The sequence below is a fragment of the Carassius gibelio genome, chromosome B8 (genome assembly GCF_023724105.1).
Source record: "Carassius gibelio isolate Cgi1373 ecotype wild population from Czech Republic chromosome B8, carGib1.2-hapl.c, whole genome shotgun sequence".
Classification (NCBI taxonomy): domain Eukaryota; kingdom Metazoa; phylum Chordata; class Actinopteri; order Cypriniformes; family Cyprinidae; genus Carassius; species Carassius gibelio.
In genome coordinates this window covers 2,962,345-2,986,799 of record NC_068403.1, presented here as the reverse complement: position 1 = coordinate 2,986,799, position 24,455 = coordinate 2,962,345, and the positions used below count along the sequence as shown (strand labels likewise).

General features: G+C 36.1%; 2 protein-coding genes across 3 annotated transcripts in view; one reads left to right on the top strand and one right to left on the bottom strand.

The window, feature by feature from the left end:
- Positions 1-7,464, bottom strand: part of LOC127963492 (uncharacterized) — a 22,851-nt gene extending 15,387 nt beyond the window's left edge. The window contains exon 1 of the mRNA XM_052563434.1: positions 7,353-7,464. Within this exon, the coding sequence (XP_052419394.1) occupies positions 7,353-7,422 (70 nt within the window). The 5' untranslated portion in view covers positions 7,423-7,464. The remainder of the gene's footprint in view (positions 1-7,352) is intronic.
- The window catches only part of LOC127963487 (B-cell linker protein), a 27,839-nt gene extending 3,384 nt beyond the window's left edge, over positions 1-24,455 (top strand). Inside the window, exons 2-20 of one of the 2 annotated variants that reach the window (XM_052563418.1) lie at positions 14,222-14,330; positions 15,186-15,217; positions 15,312-15,346; positions 16,607-16,644; positions 17,003-17,093; positions 17,235-17,329; positions 17,426-17,483; positions 18,044-18,136; positions 18,234-18,262; positions 18,352-18,391; positions 18,476-18,551; positions 19,507-19,537; positions 19,621-19,654; positions 19,741-19,834; positions 21,550-21,581; positions 21,714-21,745; positions 21,837-21,920; positions 22,653-22,811; positions 24,080-24,455. In XM_052563418.1, the coding sequence (XP_052419378.1) occupies positions 14,328-14,330; positions 15,186-15,217; positions 15,312-15,346; positions 16,607-16,644; positions 17,003-17,093; positions 17,235-17,329; positions 17,426-17,483; positions 18,044-18,136; positions 18,234-18,262; positions 18,352-18,391; positions 18,476-18,551; positions 19,507-19,537; positions 19,621-19,654; positions 19,741-19,834; positions 21,550-21,581; positions 21,714-21,745; positions 21,837-21,920; positions 22,653-22,811; positions 24,080-24,196 (1,173 nt within the window). In that variant the 5' untranslated portion in view covers positions 14,222-14,327 and the 3' untranslated portion in view covers positions 24,197-24,455. Of the gene's footprint in view, positions 1-13,557; positions 14,331-15,185; positions 15,218-15,311; positions 15,347-16,606; positions 16,645-17,002; positions 17,094-17,234; positions 17,330-17,425; positions 17,484-18,043; positions 18,137-18,233; positions 18,263-18,351; positions 18,392-18,475; positions 18,552-19,506; positions 19,538-19,620; positions 19,655-19,740; positions 19,835-21,549; positions 21,582-21,713; positions 21,746-21,836; positions 21,921-22,652; positions 22,812-24,079 lie in introns of those variants that run through there. The other variant, XM_052563417.1, reaches the window with a different exon arrangement.

The window sequence follows — 24,455 nt, the reverse complement described above, 5'->3', positions numbered from 1 at the left end:
ACAAAAATACTCTTTTGATAAGAGGAAAAAGATGACAGGTGTTTAAATGTTTAGACATGATTGATGATAGACCAAACATGGGATTTAAAGGGAAAGCGTTTGTTTTTGGTTTCATACAAACTTTGTTAAGTTCATGTTTGGAAAAATATGTGAGGATACATTTATGTGAAAACAGACAGTTGAAGATTATATTACTTCATGTAATCCAAATGTGGATATAACCTGTGCTTCAATGCAAAGCAGACAAAAATAACAGAAAATAATTCGTGATTGCAGATACAAAGTTAAAATGAAGTTGAAAATAAAGCACTCCTATCAGAGGATTATCTATATATCTGCCAGCGGAGACCTAGCCGCTACAATAACATTGTTAAATTTCAGCCTCTGGATCTGATTCTGGATCATAAATATATGCTGAATCTGACTGTTAGCTATGGTTTGTTTTGGATGTTTTTTTCCTCACGGTAATGTCACAGCTTCCAAACGCTCTCAACACAAAAGCCTACTCGCGCTCGTGATTCTTTAGCTCCGCCCACATGTCACGCCTCCAGGCGCTCGTGTTCTTCCTGGAAAAATCGGTAAAGACTATCTTTCTCTTATAAATATAATAAAACTAAAGACTTTTTGGAGTTATGAAGGATGCAGTACTACTCTATAGGTACTCAAGATTAACAGGATATTGAGTGAAAACGAGCATTTCACCCCCTCTTTAATTTTCATAAAGGTACATATGTAGTGAAAACATTATGTAACTGAGTGCATAAATTAACATGAGTAATCTTACCTGATGCTGATATTACAATAGCCAGTATTAACAGTTTACGTGATCTTGCTCTTGGTTTTATTATTTTTATAATTTTTTTAATTATTATTTCTTTGCCGGTAAGCAAATATATAAAAAATGCACGTGGTAAGAACATCTACGGTAATTCACATTGGCCAAAACACACAAGAAAACGCATTGTGAAATAAAATATCACCGGCAATGGGATCAGGACTTCAGAGCGGGCTCGCGAATCATTTGAGTCGTCTGAGTAAGATCGCGACTTCGGAGCGGGTTTGCGAGTCGTTTGAGTCAGAATGCGACTTCAGAGCTGGCGGGAAGGAAGTCGACCAGAAGTTGAAGTCGGCATCGTGCCGCCATCTTGTAGCAGAACTTCACTTGCGTTAGCATCCCATTGACTGCCATTCATTTTGGCATCACTTTGACAGCGAATAACTTTATATCTGAGGCGTTTAAAGACTCCGTTTGTCCATTAATTATTTCTAAAGAAACACAAAAATGTATAAAAGGATCCATTACCTTGTATCTTACTTTGTTCCCGTAGAAGCAGTTTTTGTAAAAAATAGGCTAACGATTGCGTCATAACCAGTGACTCTCTGTCGCACAGTAGAGAAATTACCGTATGGACAGGAGGAGAAGCTCGCAGGCAATCTTTTACTGTCTATCAGGCAATCTGGGGGACTTGGAGGTATAAAAAGTCAAGGGAGATAATTAATCAGAATACTTACTCCTGCTCACTCACGACAGAGAACTCCCCGCTCAAGCTCGCCGTCTCTGCAAGATTAACGATGGCAGTTCGCACGCACAGCTACTAGAAGATTTACATCTGTCAGACAGGTTGCTGACGTCGTCAAGCTTCGTTTGATTCTGCGCGTCAGAAACGGAAGTGCTAAAAATAGCTAAAAATGGGCTTCACTTGTCTCAATTGAGTTCCAATGGGGTCGCTGTGTCCATTTCTTTTACTGTCTATGCTTCAGAGTGGGTCCGCGAATCATTTGAGACGTTTGAGTCAGATCGTGACTTCAGAGCATAGATAGTAAAAGGCTGCGGCACGTGTGTGTAGTAGAGGGTGACTGTGACACAGGAGTGGATTTTCAATTCTCTCTCGTCCCCCTCCCGCAAAAAAAGTTCCCGTCCCAATCCCACGAAAAAAAAAAAAAACTGGGGGAAAATCTCATCCCATTTCCAGGAATGACTCACGTTCTCTCCCACTCCTATGTTGTATTTATTTTATTTTATTTTCAGCCGAAATCCTTCAGTTACAGGGAAAAAATACAGCACAGATCACAGCATGCCCACTTTAGTTAAATAATAAAAAAAGAAAATGTAGGTTTTTTTGTTATTTTATTGAACTGAAAGCCATCTTAAACAATGCACATTGTGCATTTCACAAACGTAATGTAAATCATCCATGCTAACACACGTTTTCGATTTTATTTTTTTCATTTGAGCGTAGACATTGCACTCTCGCTCAAGTTCACATAACCAAGACGACAGAAACCACATCTTGTATTTTTTTTAATTATTTTACAGAAGCACAGCGTTTCGTTGTTATTCTGAGTGCACACAAATAAACATATGCGGATTAGAAAGATTTATTACTTTTATCTGTATGACCAACAATGTCGGAGTATTTTAAGAGCAAGTGAGAGAGAGCACTGGTGCCTCCATCTGTCCTGCTGTGAGCGCGCTGCTGTTCAGTGTCCACACACACTTAAATAGCACACATTTCTGTAGGTTAACATTAGATTGATCGGTCATGTAAAGTTACTACTACATACATCTTTTAGATTAAAGCTATATTTGAGGTCTATGAATGATAGGTGGGCTTTTGGATGTCCTGCCCAATGTAGGCTACTGTATTACCACATAGACCAGCCATAAACGATCTGTCCTTCACCAGCCACATTAAAGCAAACAGGAGAAGAGCATAAAGACACAGGGCGAGTACAATTGAGTTCAAAATTAAAATATAAGCCTACAGTTTATACTTTATTTATTTAAAAGGTAGGATATATTTTTGTATAAAGTTTGGTATCAAAATGTTATTACAATTCCAGGTCCTGCCAACATTTGTTCCCGTCCAGTCCCAATCCTGTGATAGTGATTTTGTTATCACTTTTGAAAGTACCTTCAGAGAAAAACTGCTGCATTAACTAAGCGAGTTGTGAAGCTAGGTCTAACGTGACTTTGCTTACAGATTGGCATGAAATCGTGCTCTCACAACAACCACGCTATCTTAAAAAGATCAACATCAAGCTAAGGATATCTTAAATGCAAAAGTGCGGCAGCAAGTCATCGTCTTGTGCTCCACTCTTTGTTGGGAATTTCATATGGATCCAAACTATTAATAGTGCCGATTTTGTCCACATACTGGTCTCTGACGTCCCTATTTAGTGTATCCCTTTAAATCCCACAACCTTTTCGCGATTTTACCATCTTTTCTCTTTCTCCCAACTCTGCTTCTTCTCATTTGACCTGCTGTATGTTTACATCCGCGAGGCCATCAACATGGCCGCCACGTCCCAGAATGCAGCGTGAACTCAGAAACCTGTTCTACTGAACAAAGTCATGGAGCAGCAACAGGAAACACACCGAGCACTGATGATCACAAAACATGATAATGATTTGCTTGTTTTTATTTTCTTAACAAGAGTTCACAGGAGTACTTCCTCATAATTTCAGGGCAATCCTCATACAAAAATCTCAAAAATAGCACAATTTCTATGGTGATAACTTTTTAATTTTCGTGACTTTAACAGAGAAGTTGCCAGTATAATTTGCTCTTAAGAAACTCTCCAGCACTTTGCCAACCATAAAAAAAAAATGAATGGAAGTGAGAAGACATCAGGTTTAGAAAAAGCAGCGCACATTAAAGCTGTGTCCCAATTTACACAGAATATGTACATTTATGGTGCAGAACGACAACAAGCAATAATGTAGGATTTCTAATCAGGCACAGAATAGAAATGCTAAACAAGTTATTTTAGCCAATAAAATCACTTTGGGGCCTTACAGGAACATGACGCCACACCTGCTCACTATAAATTTGACTAGTGTAATTATCAAACATGCTCTTCTTACCTCAAACAATTCAGCCTGATGCTCTTCTTCAGTCAGCGTCTTCAACTTCATCTCGAGAATAGCGAGTACTGTGAAAACATGCCAAATACCAATATAAATTTTAGAGATTTGAGGTTTGGCTCAATAGTGATGGTAAAACCTGACCGACACAATTTTATACACACACAATGATGAATGAATTGGAACAGTTCCAATAGTTTACTCGCAGTGCTTGGGCCCTAATTACCTTTGGGTGGAGCTGCAGTGGAGTCGAAGGTAGTAGCTGCAGTGGAGTCGAAGGGAGGATCGAAGGTAGGAGCTGCAGTGGAGGCAAAGGGTGGATCGAAGGTAGGAGCTACAGTGGAGTCAAAGGTAGGAGCTACAGTGGAGTCAAAGGTAGGAGCTACAGTGGAGTCAAAGGGAGGATCGAAGGTAGGAGCTACAGTGGAGTCAAAGGTAGGAGCTACAGTGGAGTCAAAGGGAGGATCGAAGGTAGGAGCTACAGTGGAGTCAAAAGTAGGAGCTACAGTGGAGTCAAAGGGAGGATCGAAGGTAGGAGCTACAGTGGAGTCAAAGGGAGGATCGAAGGTAGGAGCTGCAGTGGAGTCGAAGGTAGGAGCTGCAGTGGAGTCAAAGGGAGGATCGAAGGTAGGAGCTACAGTGGAGGCAAAGGGAGGATCGAAGGTAGGAGCTACAGTGGAGTCAAAGGTAGGAGCTACAGTGGAGTCGAAGGTCGGAGCTGCAGTGGAGTCAAATGGAGGGTTGAAGGTAGGAGCTGCAGTGGAGTCGAAGGTAGGAGCTGCAGTGGAGGCAAAGGGAGGATTGAAGGCAGGAGTTACAGTGGAGTCAAAGGTAGGAGCTACAGTGGAGTCAAAGGTAGGAGCTACAGTGGAGTCAAAGGGAGGATCGAAGGTAGGAGCTACAGTGGAGTCGAATGTAGGAGCTACAGTGGAGTCAAAGGGAGGATCGAAGGTAGGAGCTACAGTGGAGTCGAAGGGAGGATCGAAGGTAGGAGCTGCAGTGGAGTCGAAGGGAGGATCGAAGGTAGGAGCTGCAGTGGAGTCGAAGGGAGGATCGAAGGTAGGAGCTGCAGTGGAGTCGAAGGTAGGAGCTGCAGTGGAGGCGAAGGGAGGATCGAAGGTAGGAGCTACAGTGGAGTCAAAGGGAGGATCGAAGGTAGGAGCTACAGTGGAGTCGAAGGGAGGATCGAAGGTAGGAGCTGCAGTGGAGTCGAAGGTAGGATCGAAGGTAGGAGCTGCAGTGGAGTCGAAGGTAGGAGCTGCAGTGGAGGCGAAGGGAGGATCGAAGGTAGGAGCTGCAGTGGAGTCGAAGGTAGGAGCTGCAGTGGAGTCAAAGGGAGGATCGAAGGTAGGAGCTACAGTGGAGTCAAAGGGAGGATCGAAGGTCATAGCTGCAGTGGAGTCAAAGATAGAAAAAAAATCTAAATACTGAGAAAATCTACTTTTTAAGTTGTCCAAATTCTTAGCAATGCATATTACACATCAATATATATATATATATATATATATATATATATATATATATATATATATATATAGCAAATCTACTAAATATTTTCATGGAACATGATCTTTACTTTCTTAATTAATCATATCTTAATGATTTTTGGCATAAAAGAAAAATCTATAAATTTGAAACAGGTGGGCGGGCAATATGCTAATGTCTCATGTTGACGTCAACATGAAACGAATTCATTTGAAAAGACAACTCATTAAATGGGGGGTGAAATGCTATTTCATGCATACTGAGTTTTTTACACTGTTTTACACAGTTGGATTCCCATGCTAAACATGGACAAAGTTTCAAAAATTAAGTTGTACGTTTGAAGGAGTATTCCTGTTCCAAAAATACTCCTTCCGGTTTGTCACAAGTTTCGGAAAGTTTTGTTCGAGTATGGCTCTGTGTGACGTTAGATGGAGCGGAATTTCCTTATATGGGTCCTAGGGCACTTCTGCCGGAAGAGTGCGCGCTCCCGTATAGCAGAGCATTGACTGAGAGCACAGACATTCACTGACCAGAGCGAGAGCTTCGCGAAATGTCACAAAAGAAGTGTGTTTTTGGTTGCCAGGGCAAGACAACCCTGCACAGATTACCAAAAAAAGAACAGCATTAAGGGACCAGTGGATGGAGTTTATTTTTAGTTGTGCAAGTGTTTGTGTTTGTTCCCCTGCATTTCGAAGATGCTTGTTTTACAAACAAGGCCCAGTTTGACGCCGGATTTGTATATCGTTTATATCTTAAGGATAATGCAGTCCCAACGAAATAGGGTCACGATCGTGTGTTGGAACCGCATGCGGTGAGTAAAACTGCTTCAAATATCTCTGTGTTGTTAACTTAGCTATCGGCGCGTAAGAACATCAAGTAAACATGCGATGTTGTCATCAAACTGCACTTTCCACATGTACAGCTTAAAAAAAAAAAAGTCGACAAAGTGGAACTTAGTCATTTTCCAAAACCGCTAAGCAAATATATACAGTTTCAGTACACACCAAAAAGAGATGTCATCGCTGATGCTGCTCTTGTTAAATTTCAGCCTCTGGATCTGATTCTGGATCATAAATATACGCTGAATCTGACTGTTAGCCATGGTTTGTTTTTCCTCACGCTAATGTCACAGCTTCCAAACGCTCTCAACGCAAAAGCCTACTGGCGCTCGTGATTCTTTAGCTCCGCCCACACATCACGTCTCCAGCCGGTCGTGTTTTTCCGGGAAAAATCGGTACAGACTATCTTTCTCTTATGAATATAATAAAGCTAAAGACTTTTTGGAGTTATGAAGGATGCAGTACTACTCTATAGGTACTCAAGATTAACAGGATATTGAGTGAAAACAAGCATTTCACCCCCCCTTTAAAGGCCCACCTCATATGCTCTCATTGGTTAAGACACGTGATGACGCCCATCCCAAGCCAGTAATGATCATGTGTCTGTATGTGCATTTAGATCCAGTGAGCAAATTTTAAAAAAATTGTTAATGCGCAATAGAATCATTTTAAGGGTTAATTCATACGATAAAGCGATAATAATGCGTTTACTTGCCCAGTCTTAATTTTTATAAATCTAAAATCAATATAACAGAAGTTTAAATTGAGCATTGTGATGTAACATTTAAATTTTCAGATTGTTACATGTTGGTGGATGAACTGTAGTTGTGGTAGTTGGTGGTGTAAATGACATTGAAGTTGGTGCTGTTGTAGTTGGTGCTGGTGTAGGCGCTGTTGTAATAGATAAAGAGGTAATTGAAGTGGTAGTTGTAGCCAGTCCAGATGGAGCAATACTAGTTTGAGCTGTGGAATTAAAGTAACGTTTGATATCATCAATCAGAGCATCATTACTGTTGAGTTATAATTCCTGATGGTGCGGTGATTCACAGAGTCTCTCAAAGTGTTTATAATTAATGAAAGCAGTTGTGGATCTAATTTTGTATTGAAAACTATATGTCAAAATCTGACACAGATTAGAGTGCAGCAGATGTGAATGTTACCTGTGGTTAAGCAGCTGATTGAGGCGAGTACACAGCCGATGAGAAGAACAGCGGGAGCCATCGTACACATTCAGTGTGTGTCAGACCTCTGCTAGTGATGTTTTCACTCTGCTCCTACAAATCATTTCCTTTTAACCTTTCATGTGTCTGTCCTGCCTCCAGACAACACACAAAATCAAAATCTGATTCTTATGTACAGAGTTCCTGAACTACTGGATTATTTTGCGATCCTGTCAGAATACCTGATGAAGGCCTTTGCCAAAGTTCTTTCAGGCTTGACAATCAACAGTACTTTTGGTTTGCTTTTAAATAGTAAAAATGTAAGTGGACACTTTGGAATTTGTTACTCATCGTTGCTATTTTGCAATGCTTGTCAATCATAATTGTTTTATTTATATTGGCTAATATTCTAGGACTGGGGGAGGAGATACTTATTTTATGACAAATAATCTTTTCTTTCTGTTTATCTGATAGACTGTGTGACCTTAACGTTTTAACAGTTTTATGCACTACAAGTTATGTTTGAGCTTCAATGCACAGCATGACTATTTTAAAGCCTCTATGAACACTAATACTCTGTTAGTGCTCCTAAGTAAAAAAAATAAAATAATGCAAGCCCACATACGCTAAAAAACCTTCTTTCTCAGTGAGAGATATTTATGTTTATGGAATAGGCTTAGTTGGTTACTCTTAAGTAAAGCTTGCCCACATGAAACATATGTTTATTACATATGAAATAAAATATTACCTGCAATGCAGAAAGTCAGTTCTTAAAATGAATGAATGATGCATTTATAAAATCTTCCAAATCTGAGCTTTTAAAACTACTAGTTACTCATACTACTTCCTTGTAACTACTTGAAACTTAAAACCTTTAGGCTTAAAGTTCCAGCTTCATACTGAAAACTTAAAGCACTTTGTTTTAACAAGTTAATTGTTTGTGTCGACAAGTGTTAAGTCGTCATGTGTTAATTTTCAGTGCAACAAACAAATAGGAATTAAATACAATTAAAATTAAACAGGTCAAGTCAAAACAGCAGGGGTTTCCCTGCAGTGCAAATGAATGAGGAACTAGGAATTACATTAGAACAGGTAATCAATCTGACGTTTCTTCACACTTTCTTTTTACAGTTTGCTCAATGCTTGTATGTTTAAAGCACAACAAAAAAAATGAATAAGACTTTTAGCAAATGCAATGTTTTTGTTGATCTGTCACCAAAAATAATCAGATCTCATAAAATAGTAAAATCCTGCATCAGTGAGGATGCAAAATAAAAGTAATCTAAAATACTTTTCAGATGTAACTGTAATCTGATTATCCCCTATTTAAAATGTAATTATAACGAAATACAGTTACTCATATTTTGTATTTTAAATACATAACGCTGTTACATGTATTTCGTTACTCCCCAGCCCTGGTTGTAGTTGTAGATGGTGCCATAGTAGGCAGTCTTGTAGTTGTAGTCTGTGCTGGTATAGGTGGTGTTGTAGTTGGTTCTGATGTAGGGGGTGTTGTAGTTAGTGCTGGTGTAGGTGGTGTTGTAGTTAGTGCTGGTGTAGGTGGTGTTGTAGTTGGTTTTGGTGTAGGTGGTGTTGTAGTTGGTGTAGGTGGTGTTGTAGTTGGTTCTGATGTAGGGGGTGTTGTAGTTAGTGCTGGTGTAGGTGGTGTTGTAGTTGGTGTAGGTGGTGTTGTAGTTGATGCTGGTGTAGGTGGTGTTGTAGTTGGTGCTGGTGTAGGTGGTGTTGTAGTTGGTGTTGTAGTTGGTGCTAGTATAGGCGGTGTTGTAGCTCGTTCTGATGTAGGTGGTGGTGTAGTTGGTTCTGGTGTAGTTGGTGTTGTAGATGGTGCTGGTGTAGGTCGTGTTGTAGTTGTTGCTGGTGTAGGCGGTGTTGTAGCTGGTTCTGATGTAGGTGGTGTTGTAGCTGGTTCTGATGTAGGTGGTGTTGTAGTTGGTTCTGAAGTAGGGAGTGTTGTAGTTTGTGCTGGTGTAGGTGGTGTTGTAGTTGTAGTCTGTGTTAGTGTAGGTGGTGTTGTAGTTGTAGTCTGTGTAGGCGGGGTTGTAGTTGCCAGGGTAGGCAGTGTTGTAGCTGGTGCTGGGGAAGGTGGTGTTGTAGTTGATACTGGTGTAGTAGTTGATGCCAGAGTATGTGGTGTTGTAGATGTAGATGGTGCCAGGGTAGGTGGTGTCATAGTTAGAGTCTGTGCTGGTGTAGATGGTGTCGTAGTTGGTGCAGTGGTGTTGTAGTTTTAGTTGGTACTGGTGTAAGTGGTGTTGTAGTTGGTGCTGTAATTTTGGTGTTGTAGTTGGTGCCAGAGTAGGCGGTGTTGTGATTAAACTGAACTGAGGAATAAAAGTCGATTAGAGAATCAGGAAACCTGAAGCGTTACATAAGGATGTGCAATAGTAGCATTAATTAATGCAGTAGTTAGGCCATATAACGTAAAAAATAGTGCAGTGTAATTATTCTGTCTTTTCTGAAACTTCTTTAACACTGAATTATCATTCCAGATGGTTCTTAAAATCTCTCAAAGTGATTATAATCAGTGAAATCATTGGTGGATCCAGTGCTGTCCTTAGTGAAGTGTAACTGGTGCGGTTTTTAATAGATTTTTTACTGAAGCAGAGTACTGGACTGAACTGGGCCAAATTTTCCACTCAGGGTGTCATCAGGTTGAGCTCAGGAACTGATCACCAGGGTTTGGAGACGTTCACAGATGCTCTGCTGTGATGTTGTCTCTCGTGTCCCTCCCTTCCTCTGAAAGGCTTGATAACACTTCTTCTTTCAAACTGCTTTAGTACCTGTTAAATCGTCCACCTGTTTTGCAAATTCTCTCTCTCTCACACACACCTCCAGCACGCTACGTACAGGCCTCATATACAATCCAAACCTTCCTGATAAACTGAATGCCTCACACATTGTGGTAAAGTCCAGTTATCTATATTTATTTAATGAATTGCACAGTCAGCATTTAGGAATCCAGGCATAGAAATAAAATAAACACACACAGCATGAACAGAAATTTCCCCCCCAAAAAATCTCAATTTCAACAGTTTGCATCAAACATACACAATGCTTGTGTTTAAGATAAAAAAAAAGAATAATAATACATGTTTGTGTCAGCAATTGCAATGCTTTTTTTGAATCATCACCATAAATAATCAGATCTCATATTCAAATAGTAAAAGTACAGTGAGAGTTTATTCATGTCTGTTCCTCTTGGTTGATTTCTGCCTCAATCACATGGTGATACCGGCTCAATTCTCATGACCTCAAAAGAGTAGATGTCAATAAACCCTCTTAAATAACTCTCCACCAATTTGCGAACCTGAGAAACAAAATAGTAGGAATTAAGAAAACAAGTGCAGAAGAATATCCAGGCAATAAAGTTGCATGTGTGTGTAAAATATGTACTTTTATGGTTCAGAACAACAACAAGCAATAATAGAGGATTTCTAATGAAGCTTAGAACAGAAACCCCTAAAAAAAATAATTTCAGATAACAGAATTACTTTGGGGCCTAATACTGACATATTCATAATCAGTGTTGGGAAAGTTACTTTTTAAAAGTAATGCATTACAATATTGTGTTAATCCCTAAAAAAGTAACTAATTATGTTACTTAGTTACTTTTTATGGAAAGTACTTGTTATGTTACTTGTGAGTTAATTTTTAAATCTGGGCAGGGCTTGCTTGTTTGTTTTTAATATAAAAAAGTTATTCTTCTACAAATGTAAACGCCCTTTCACATTAAAAGTAAAATGAATACGTGCTGAAGAAAATGTAAATTCATGTCTGTACAGTAGAGGGCGCAACTCAAATTGCATGAAGAATATGATACAGGAGAAGAAAGTTCAACACTATTCAGAAATAACAAAAATAAAACTATTGTCTGTTTTACAGTGGCAAATATGCTGCACATGGAAAAAACACATGCAAATTAAAAAACAACTTCAACATATACTGCAAATGCTCATAACACAACCCAAAAAGCATGCTGCAAATAAATTTTGGTTGAGTTTAGTGGTCGACCGATAAATTTGCCAAGGCCGATACATCCGCCGATATTTGGCTTTTTCAAATATCGGCATTGGGCGATAAGTTTTTTTGCTTGGCCGATGTGTTGGGACTTTTAGAAAACATACCTGGTAGTGGCTAAGAGTTTGTGCTGTTGATGCTGTTTTTTCACTGTAACAGGGGACAGAGGTGAATATTTATTAAATGAGCAGATTTATTAAGATTTCTTAATCAAAATGTTCGGTATATGTGCAGTATTTTATTATTCTTGTTATCAAAGGGATGTGCTTTATGTTGTGTTAACACCAAAAGCGAATTTTATCATACGTGTGAGTAGATTACAATACAAAATAAACGCAAAGACATGACGTGAAGACATTGAATGTTGTGTTGGTTGGGTTGGGCTACATGGTGGTTACACTGAATACCAAGTTGGTTGCGTTAGCTAACATTGTGGTTGCACTGGGCGACATAGTTTTGGGCTACATGGTGGTTGTTTCCGAAGTTGTGTTGAAAGCCGTGTTGGTTGTTTTGGGTGACATGGTGGTGTTAGAAGCTGTGTTGGTTGCATTGGGCGACATGGTGGTTGTGTTGAATGCCGTTACATTGAATGCCATTACGTTGTGTTGGGTGACATTGTGATTGCATTGAATGCTGTGTTGGATGGGTTTGGCGACATGGTGGTTACGTTGAATGCAGTTACTTTGAATGCCATTACGCTAAATGGTTACGTTGAATGCCATTACGCTGAATGGTTACGTTGAATGACATTACGCTGTGTTGGGCGACATTGTGGTTGCATTGAATGCTGTGTTGGTTGCACTGGGCTACATGTTGGTTGTGTCTGAAGCAGTGTTGGTTACATCGTATGCCATATCAGTTATGTTAGGTGACATGTTAACGTGGCTGGAAAAAGTGGTAGTAGCATTGGGTGAGGTAGAATTTGCATGAGGTGATGGAATAACAGTATTAACTGATGTGGCTGTTTGAGCTGTGGAATGAAAGAAAAATATTAATCAGAAAATTTGAAGCATTTACATTTCTTAAGGTGCAACATAATTATTGCATGTTTCTGAAACCTCTTTAGCATTGAATTATCATTTCTGATGGTGCTTATCAAAATCTCAAAATCTGACACATTACAGTGCGCTGTGCAGCTGATGTACAAGCAGCTGATTGTGGCGAGCAGAAATCCGATGAGTAAAACAGCGCGAGCCATCCTACATATTCAGTGTGTCAAATTGAAATACAGTGTTAGTGCCAAACACGTGCTAATTCTTGACTGGAACACAAAAGTTCAATTTAATGAAAGAGTTGAACTCTGAAATGAAAAATAAAAACTATAAATATAAACATATAAAACATAAATTTATAAACATAAATATTACATGAAAATTATTTGTTTTTACTCATGTTATTTTTTCAAAGTGGCTTAATAGCTTTGAATTACAAAAAGAGTGAACTTTGATATTTTTTATTGATTATCTTGCTCTTTGAAGTTTGAACAGACAGGAATGTTCAGAATTCAAATTTATGCAACATTTTTCTTGCATTTCACTATAATATACACTAAATGTAAAAAATTTGGGGTCAGTTAAGACTTTATTTTCGAAATAAATGAATACCATTATTCAGAAACGATGCATTCAATTGATCAAAAGTGTCAGTAAAGACATTTCTAAAATTACAAATATTTCTATTTCAGATTTATGCTGTTGTTTTGAACCTTTTATTATAAAACAAGAAATCCTGGAAAGTATCACAGTCTCCACAATAATATTCAACTGTTTTCAACATTTTAATTATCAGAAATATTTCTTGACCAGTAAATCAGCATATTAGACTGATTTCTGAAGATCATGTGACACTGAAGACTGGAGTAATGATGCTGAAAATACAGCTTTGCATCACAGGAATAAATTACTTCTTGAAATGTATTCGAATAGAAAATGGTACTTTTAAAGTTTAATAATAATTAACTATTTTTACTATATTTCTAATCAAATGAATATAGCCTTGGTGACCAATAAGATACTTTTTTTTTTCAAAATCATTAAATCTCTTACCAACCCCAAACTCTTAAACCTAGTTAATTTAAAGCTGACATTACAGATTAAAATGGGATTTTAAAACTAATCATAATTATAACTTTACATGAATTATTTTGGCCATTTATGTATTCCAAATATGTAAGACGTTATCATTTATTTGTATCTTTAAGACAAATCTGTTGCAAAGCATTACAAAGAAGTTATATGAACGGCACACAGCAGTTTAGTAAGATGTTTTCAGAAAGTGATGAAGTACACATTTACAGTATATTTTTGTAAACTACATCAATCTTGTTTTACTTGCTTCATCAAAAGTAAAACCAACAGTTGAATAGCTACAGAACTTTTAAACACAAACTGTTGTTTTCTGTATTAATAAAATGTGTTGACTCCAACCTGGACCAATTAATGGTTTGTTTGTGTGTGTGAAGGTTTGTAGATCATGAGGGTATTCAGTGTGTTCACACTGCCATCATCAGGTTGAGCTCAGGAACTAATTTAACCAGGGTTTGGAGACGTTCACAGATGCTCTGCTGTGATGTTGTCTCTCGTGTCCCTCCCTTCCTCTGAAAGACTTGATAACACTTCTTCTTTCTGTCACCTCGCTGTCTGTGGTCAGATGTTATTAAACATCAAACGATAGAGAACAAAGTGCTTTAATAAACTCCGAGCCAGTTGAAGGTCTTTCGGTTATTAACAGGGATAATCAGCTACCTGCTAAATCATCCACCTGCTATGCAAATACTCTCTCTCTCTCTCTCTCTCTCTCTCTCTCTCACACACACACACACACACCTCCAGCACGCTACTTACTGGACTGACATTCAAAGTTCTGGGAGACAGATAGAGATTTGCATCCAAACCAGACAGCAGAGAGCTTCCTGATGAACTGAGCACCTCATGCATCATGGTAAAGTACAGTTATATCTATTAAGCTGTATGTTAGACATTTAGGAATACATTTGAAGATTAAATTAACATGTTATTGGCATCCGAGTTGGTTTTAGGTGCTACAAACGCAGTTTTATATAAGTAATCATGATTTGAAGTGGCAAAATCAAAACACTAGTGTCATTTATTACCTGGAATTCTCTAAGAAAGGTTAGATCGTTTTTACTTTTAAATTTCTGCTTTTCTACTTTAACACGCTAATGTTCCAGCTCCTCATTCGCAGTGAATAAACGCCACATTGTTCTCCATCTGATGCGTTTGAACCAGCTATCTGATAAAAACCGGAAGCGTTCAGCTTCCTCTTATCTAGTCATTCCAGTTACGACATTATTTTGTTTTGTGCTGTCACTATATGCTTGTTTTTGCACTTTTTCCATTTAATTTGTTTTTATTTACACTTTTTTTATTATTTGTGTCTTTACCTTAAATCAAAACATTACTAAACCTGTTTGTACATCTTTAAAGTATTGCTTTTATGAATTAAATAGTTATCTGCTGTGTTTTCCTTCTGATGGAAGTGTAGCAAGAAAAAAGAAGTGAATAACAATGACCCACAGTATTCATCGATGTGTATTTCTAACCAAGATAAGCAGTCATGTGATAAAGTGTTGACAAATTAAATATTATTTATATTTACAATATGACATATAGTGAAATGCTCCATCGTCCTATAGTATTTCTACACTCTCCATCCACATACATTTACATAACCTTTTAATAACCAGCAAGCAAACATCAATGCATATTGTTCTTGTTAGACTTTAAGTGTGTTTTGGTCATCGAGAAACACAAAATGATGTTTTCTTTATTCTAGAGTTTCTTTGAGAAGTTTAAACCATCTCTACTGTAAGTACTTAACTCATTTTTCATCAAACATTACATTTTTATTTTCTAATTCTTGCATAAAGGTCTAATTAATGTTATTTTTTGTTCTGTACAGACATAGTGGACCACCAGCTCCACCCAGGAGAACAGGTGCTTTGATCACAAAATCCCTTACCTGTGTAAAAACAAAATATTAAAACATCTATAGAACAAACATTAGGATTTTAGGTTAAAATTGGGGATATTTTGTGACGTGCTATTTCAGTTTTAAAAACCTTTTAGCATACTGCAGTTTAAATATTTAATACACTATAATTATTAAAAGTACAAAAACTGTGTAGCTTCTAAAATTAATATGAGGTTATATCAACTTAACAAATAAGAATAATACATGTTTATGCATTATACGAAAGCAAAAACAAGTTGAAATAGCAGTGAAAATCAGCTACAGCAATATGTAAAATATGAGTAACTAATTAAAATGTAAATAAATACTATAAAAACGGCCTATAAACAACATCTCTCTTGTTTTAAAAATGTACAAACACACATAAAAACAAGCTGATTAGTCAAATTAGGCGCGCGGATGAAAATGAGGGATCGACTTACAGTATTTACATTAGCACACACGCTGTCCTCCTACATCAACTGATTTCACAACTTTCAATACTATTACTTATACTAAGTTTTGTGTGTCTACGGTAAGTTTTGTGCTCAGAAAAAGGCCTCTGAAGCCAAACAAACCCAAAGCAGGTGCATCAAATATGGCGCTGGCGTTGGACGCGTCCTTCACGCAGCGCGCCAATTTTCGTCATCGTCACGTTGTTTCTCGTCCTGTTAACGCAAAGTGCTTTACCAGTAAACCGCAAGCGCACTAAAGACGCAAATAATCGAAACGCGAGCGTTTTGCCAAAATGTGTCTTTGCATTTCTGCTGAGGTTTATTGACGCGGTCTCTCGTTTCTGTCGAATGCATGTTGGGCGTTCTTGAAGAACTCAAGTTCCCTACATGCACCGCGGCACTAATAAATAATACGCGTTCCTGTTAACTGTGTTAATGTTATTGTTTTACGGTTTAATGCTTATTCTGTTGTTGTGGCAAGAAGTTCGACTATTTGTAGTAGCGATTATTCAGAGCTCTTATTTATTTATTTATTTATTTATTTATTATCACCGTTAATGTGATGTGTATCTCCGTTATTGCATTCGAAGAATCATTCATCACAAGTTTATTTAAATACATTTTATCTCGTAATATTTTAGTATTAGATTTGTCAACTGCAGTAAACCACAAAAATATGTTCTGACTTTCAGGTGTAGCTAATATTAAACACAACATATCATTGATCTGTAGTGCTTTCTTTGTTTCATATTTCTTGTGATCTCATTACAACTCTTCAATTCATTGTAGATAACAGTTCTGATTATGGCTGGCCAGAAGGGGAGTTTGTAAGTATTGTGCAAACATCACTTGTCTAAACACATAGGCGTACAAAGTTAAAAGGTGTGGGACCATTCATACTTCCTGTTGTGTCTCCAGGAGGTACTGTATCACTTCCCTTACTGTACTAATAGATAACAGATGTGAGGTCAACAGTTTATTAGTATTAGAAACTCAATCCCACATCAGCATTTTCGCAGAACCTGCCAAAAATATTTAAAGGATCGTCAGTACCCTTTAAATGGTCAACCTGAACCATAATTAATAACACATGACATTGCATATGACTGTTTACTTCTTGTGACCCAATTAAGGATGCATGTGAGCTTCTTTAATACACATCTGATCAATCTCAACCATTTTCAGGATGAGGAAGATAGTGATACGTATGAAGCTCCACCATGTGAACCTCCCACCTTTAAAGGTCAACCGCGCCAAGGAGAGAATGTTTACCTGGGTATCTATCTATCTATCTATCTATCTATCTATCTATCTATCTATCTATCTATCTATCTATCTATCTATCTATCTATCTTTCTATCTATCTATCTATCTTTCTATCTATGTTGGTGTGTAATGTAGCGTTTGTTTTTCTCAGGTTATACGGATCGAAATCCAAACCCTGTTATTCCCAAAAGACAGGCAGCACTGCCGCCACGGCCTGCCAAGATCCCCCCGACAGGGAAAAGCTTGGTAAAACATCTAAATTTAGCCTTTATTAGGAGTTTATTGCACAGAAGAGGCTTGTGTTGCTTTATAGATTCAGCTGTGTGTTTCTTTCGCTTCTAGAAGCCAGAGCCGTCTCACGACCCAGAAGACTTTTACATCGACCCCAATGACAGCAAACGTGAGTCTCTAAAACAAAAAACAAGCTCATAAATTATGAAAAGAAAGAATCCGTTTATTGATGCAGGATCAAGGATTAAGGAACAGTAATATTGCAAAATATTATTATAATTTAAAATAACAGTTTTCTATGTGAATATCTGTTAAATTATAATTTATTTCAGTGATGCACAGCTGAATTTCCAGCGTAATTCCTCCAGTCTTCAGTGTCTTCTGAAATCTTTCTAATGTGCTGATGTGATGCTTTTCGCACATTTCTGATTAGTTGAAAAGTGCTACATAAATAATGGTGACTTTTGCCGATTAATATTTATGGAAAATGTGATGCATTTTATTTTTCAGGAACCTCTGATTAATAAAACGTTGAAAAAAACTGCATTCATTAGAAATGGAAACCATTTGTTGCATTATAAACGTCTTCGCTGGTATTTTTAAACAATTTAATGCATCCTTGCTGAGTTTAAGTATTAATTTTTTATTCAAGTTTTGCACGGTAGTGTACTTAAGAGAAAAATGGATGGCTTAATCTACAATTAAACTCTTTAACTTAATATTTTCTAGCTCCTGAGGTAATACGTAGAGATAAACCGGGTAAAAAAGCCCCACCTAAGAGACCCCCGATGAGACCCCCACCGGTTCCTCAGCAAGACGAAGGTCACTTCAACACTATTCACAGATATTAATATCTGATACCACAGTATTATTTGATGACACACTGCATGTTTACTTCCTGTACTCTCTGTCCCTCCAGATGTTTACCTGGACCCAAATGAAGGGCAGGTAAACATGACTGAGCATCCAAAATGATACTAAAAATTAAAAAAAAAGTAGCAGATATCGTAATTTGACTTTATATTTGTTTCTGTCAGGATGATGATGATGATGATACCTATCTAGAACCTGTAGCAGGTCAGCGCTCCATGTATTTATAACTTTAGAGAACGATAAAGTGACTTGAATATCATTTGTCATTCATTATTTGATCTTTTCCAGAACCTCCTGCTCCCCGAAGCCCGGCCCGTAAGCGACTGCCTCCTAAAACTGTAGGACGAGACCCGCCTCCACCAATGTATGTACGTCTAAATCAGGGTTATTATCATAAAATAAAAATAAAACCATATTTAAAAAATAAATAAATAAAGATTTGTGTTACTTGAAATAAAATGTGATATTCAGCTAGTCGACAAACTAGCATCTGTGCATCTAAAACCTAAAATAAAAATGTGTTAAAAACTATATATATATAATAAAAAAGACAAACACAATAAAATTATCAATTTGAAAATTTTTATAATTTTTTTTTATTTATTAAAAAAGTGTTTAGTTGGTTTGATTGTAAAAATAATAATATTGTTTAAGTTTTAAACACAATTCAAGTATTACGACTATTTTAAATCATATTTGAGTTTTGAGCAATAGATAAAGCCTTTGATGCTGATATTGAGTTTAATTGTAAATAAATAATAATTAACTAAAATTACAAATATATTTTTTACATTTAATGTGCATTTTGAAAACTAGATTTTTTATATTTAATCAAATATCAATTTGACAAAATGTATGTAGTTGTTTTATTATGTATTGTTAAATTATTGCATACAGTTCACTTTACACATTAGTATTAAATCTTATTATTATCCATGAATATAATATTTGATACTGGTGTAAAATTATAAATAAGTAATAAATAACTGTATAAAAAGTAGCTCAAATTAAATTAACCTAATGATTCTGAAAATAACACTGGCCTAAATTAATTTATTAATATTAATGTATTTTACTTGCTGTTTTAGCATCACCTTTATGCATTTAGCACATTTTATCTTAAACAAATTACAGTGCATTAAATATACATTTATATTAATCAGTATTGCATTATTAGTGTTCCCTAAGAATTGAACCCATAACATTAGTGTAGCATCACACAAATGCACAATGTAAAGGAGCAACCAAAGTCATATCTAGAAACCAGAATTATTATATAAGAATAATAATAGTTAATACCATTTCTTCTTGTCTTACAGAATGAAGCCTCCGGTTCCCAGAGCCAAATCTGTAAGTAGTAGTTGGACACACATTCATGCTTCATTACAGTGTTCGTCTCCTGAAGGAACTGATTAGTTTGTCTGTTTCCTCAGAGTTCGGTCTTGATCGGTGACTGTGTGAACAAAGGTTAGAGAGTTGTTCTGTTTTAACTCATGCATGAGGATATAAACGCTCTTGTACTGCTTCGTTTGACGTCTTCTCTGATCGTTTAGTTCTGCCGCCAGAAATAAAACGTGCCACGCTTCCACACGCACTAAACAGCAAACCAGTTCCTCCCATCATCCTCCACAAAGAGCCCAAACCCAGGTGAGTCTGTGAAGCCTTCACCTCCTTAGAAACAACCTGAAGTCAAAAGAGAAAATAACGAATTCGAAGCATTTTTAAGATTGCATTGTGACATCATTTTGAAGATAATATCCTCAGCCTTTCAGCTATTTTTCTGTAGTTTTTAATTGATGTAATGTGAAAAACCCCACAATATTTAGTTAATCTCTAGTAGTTCCTGTGGCTCAGTGGTAGAGCATTTCATTAGCAGCGCTAAAGTTTGTGGGTTCGATTCCCAGGGAACACACATAATGATAAATAAAAAAAATGATATCCTGAATGCACTGTAAGTCGATTTGGATAAAAGCGTCTGCTAAATGCATTAATGTAATGCATATATTTAAAACATTAGGACAACATGAGTAAAGCTCATTGTTGTGTTTGTTGCATTGCTTTTTATTTGTGCTGAATTAATAAAACTAAATAACAGATCATTTTTCTAATATTTTTTTTTATCACTTTAAAGTTTTTGTTAATATTTAGATTTTAATTTTTTTATTTTCTTTTGAGATTTTAATTTCAGTTAAAGGTTTAGCAATTTAAACTTTAAGCAAATGTTCTTCTTTATGCAAATGTTTTTTTTTTGTTTTGTTTTTTGTGGTGAAATATAAGATGCACAGTATTCCGAAGCCTATTTTGGTTACAGTAATATTATTTGCATAATGATATTATTTTCATGCAAATGTCTCCAAAATTCAAAGCCGATTCTTGGTAATCCACTGTAAAGCAGAAATTAAGCCGAAATTATATTTAAATTGTAAAGTAAAAATGTTAGTATAGCTTACGGTTTTATTTGTTACATGGCTTTTATTTAATAATAAAAAAAATATTGTCGATTTTTAGTGTTATTTTAGCAACATTGATATACTATTATTAGATTTTGTTTAATTTCAGTTAAAGTTTTAGTAATTTTGCTATGTTTTTTGTTGTTACTAGGTTTTTTTTTCTACTTGTTACACAAAATATTTTCACACAATTTCTAAAATCTCACACAAACAGCAGAAGCACACACTAAATCTGCAAAACCAACACTAATTCTTGACCTCTGACTCCGTTTGAGTTTCATAAAACACTTTCTGCAAAACACAAAACACAATTCTCTTTGCAACTCTAAAATCTAACAGGAATTAATATTATGGCAAAGGTGTTTGCAAAAGTTTGTTTTTGAGATGTGTTTGTGATATTTTGAATGCAATGCTTCGTTTTGCAAGAGATTCGTTCTTCGTTTAGCATTGTGTGTGTGCATTACAATTCTTGGATTTGTGGGTAAATTAAATTATTAAATTTTTTTAATTAGTTTGAGTTATTTTAGTGCTTGAATAAAATCGATAAATGCTTGTTTTTTACCGTTTATTTTAGTTAATGTTCATTTTATTTCAAGTATCAATGTTTTATGGTTTTAGTTAACTGTAATATTATTGTTGTATTGTTCATAAAATTTTTTATTGAATATTGAATTAATATTTTTGTTCAGTATGGGCTTAATTGCCATGAAAATAAAGTTGTATTGCTTTTTTTATGCAAGATTTTTTTTTTCATTTTCATTTTTGCGTCTTTACTTTTTGTGCAATGTTTGTTATAATTAAATCTACAGGCTTTTACTTGCATTAATTGTTAAACGAGACCAAACTCTTCGTATAAGCATATTTTCCCATCCGCTGACAAACTCAAATGCAGTAAATATGTTGTTTTTCCAGCCCTCCTCCTCCTCCATCTCTGGACAGCACAGGTGAGCACATCTGTTATTCACATTTTTTGTTATTCTCTCAAAAATCGCATTCTTTCTAAGTAACTAACTGTTATTGTACAGTACGTCACATGATAACAATGATAAGAATCATCTCGTTCTTTCATCACACAGTGCTTTCGTTTGGAGCAAAGTCAGTCGCGCAGGTAAACACCACAGAAAGAATCAGTGTTTGTGATTGGTGATAAATTGTCTGTATTCTGTCACTGATTGGCTGATGGTTTTGATCACGATCAGGGGGCGGGGCTACAGGACAAAGAGTGGTTTGCTGGAGTCTGTGAACGTAAGACTGCGGAGGAAACCGTGCTCAGGGTTAACAAGGTGTGTCTATTTAAATACTAATATTTATATTTTATTTAAATGCTGCATTCAGTCATATTGTTCGGATACTGAGCAATAAAATAAAATAATAAAAATATGATAATTAAATGTAAAATAAATTCAATGTAAATATTAGAATTTTATTGGAGTGCTGCATGTTTGTTTTTTAAATTCAGTTATGCTGTTCTTAAATCAAGCAATAAAATAAAATAAATAAAAATAAAAAAAGGTAAAAAAAATCTCTCAACTTTATTTTGTCATGTTCGTTTGACTCGTATTGTTCTGAGATTAAGCTTCTAAATATAGTATAAAATAATGAATAAAAACAATGAATTTAATGTAAATTCTTCATGTATATAATCTAAATTGGGATGTTCTGTTGAATTAAACAGTTCCTAAATAAAGCAGTCAAATAAAAAAAATATATTTAAATTTATTCATATTAAATATTTATCATAGCATTTGCATAGTGCTTTTTTGTTAATTTTTAAATGCTTCTATCGTCCTCATTAGTTAGTCGTATGGATAAAAGTATCTCCTAAATGTAAAAAAACAAAATTGCATTTATTCTTAAAAAAGAAGCACTGTTTATAGGCGATTTGTATTTTCTGTTTAGTTAAATGCTACATATTTATCTCCTGTATGTGATTGTTGGTGTATATAGTTAACATTGACTGGTTTGGGACCATGTACAGTATATTTGTCATGTGTGTGTGTGTGTGTGTGTTTCAGGACGGCACGTTTCTGGTCAGATACAGCAGTTCTCAGAACGACCGTCAGCCCTTCACGCTGGTCGTGTTTTACCGGCAGAACGTGTACAACGTCCCTGTGCGCTTCCTGGAGGATTCACAACAGTACGTGCTCGGAAAAGAGGGCAAGAAGACAGAAGAGGTAGAGAAAGATCTGTGTTATGTGTGACAACGCTCGAGTGTCTTTGTGCAGCTGTGCATGAGTTCACATTTACATTTATGCAAACGCTTTTATCTAAAGCGACATGCAATGCATTCATTTTTTTTTTAATTCATGCGTTCCCTGGGAATCGAACTCATTACATTCGTGTTGCCAGCGCCGTTCCCTAATAATTGCTTAAATGTATAATTTAATGAAATGGTGCTCCACACAGTTATTTTTCAGAGGGATTGTTGAAATGCTTGTGTTTTGGCTCGAGCTCAGTCTCATGTGACCGCAGATTCCCTTCCCTCATTACAGCTGGAGGATTTGATGCTTTCTGGCAAAGTCCTGAAATACTTTTAGAAACACCTTAGGGATTTTTTTTGTTTTGGGATCTTACATATATTTTCTAAATAATATCACATTAAAGCAAATCACTTTGAGTTCTAATACTAATAAAATAATCATTTTGATTTTGACTTTTGTTTTAGTTAAAGTTTTCGTAATTTTGTAGTTTTTTATACATGTGTGTATGTGAGTGTTTGTGTGTGTGTGTGTGTGTGTGTGTGTGTGACCCTGGACCACAAAATCGGTCTTAAGTGTAAATTTTTCGAAATTGAGATTTATACATCATCTGAAAGCTGAATAAATAATATTTCCCTTGATTTATGGTTTGTTCGGATCGGACAATATTTGGTCGAGATACAACTATTTGAAAATCTGGAATCTGAGGATGCATAAAAAAATCGAAGATTAATTCGAATAAACAGATTAATTCTTAGCAATGCATGTTACTAATCAAAAATTAAGTTTTTATATATTTACAGTATTACATTTACAAAATATCTTCATGGAACATGATCTTTACTTAATATCCTAATGATTTTTGTCATAAAAGACATTGTTGTCTGTTTCTACAAATATACCCCACAGACTTAAGAATGCTTTTAAAAATTGACACTTAAAGGGTTAGTTCGCCCAATTTGCAATTTTCATTTTTGGGTGAACTATCCCTTTAAGACTGGTTTTGTGGTCCAGGGTCATTGAATCATTTTTGACATTTGTGTGTGTGTATACAAATAATGGTTTTATATGTACACACGAAATGATTCAAAATGTCAGAAATAAAAAGATATTCGTAAATAATAAATAATTGTGTGTATATGTACTGTATGTGTAAAAAATCTGATGTCAGAGTAATACTGCAGCATGACCGTAGATATTGCTCAGTGCTGTAGTTCTGATGATGATCTGTGTGTGTTTTGCAGCTCTTCAGCAGTTTGCAGGAGATGATCTCTCATCACATGAAGAACCCCCTCCTCCTGATCGATCGTAAGAGTCAAGCTAAACACAGCACTCTCCTCTCACACCCCGTAAAGCCCTAACGCTCTCGCCCCGTCTGACACTGACCCTCGAATCACGCCTGAATTATTTATTACATGATGTTTGTAATGCAGTCTGATGTTCATGTTCATAGTATGTCTTGTGTTCAGTGCATTTCATGTTTGGGGATTTTGGATTATTTGTTGACTATGTAGTGTTCATTAAATAGCTTTAAACTTTATGCATATATAATGTTTACAGGACAACTTGTTGTCTCGTGTAAAGTAATTAATAAAGAAAGAAAAAAAAAACACGTGACCT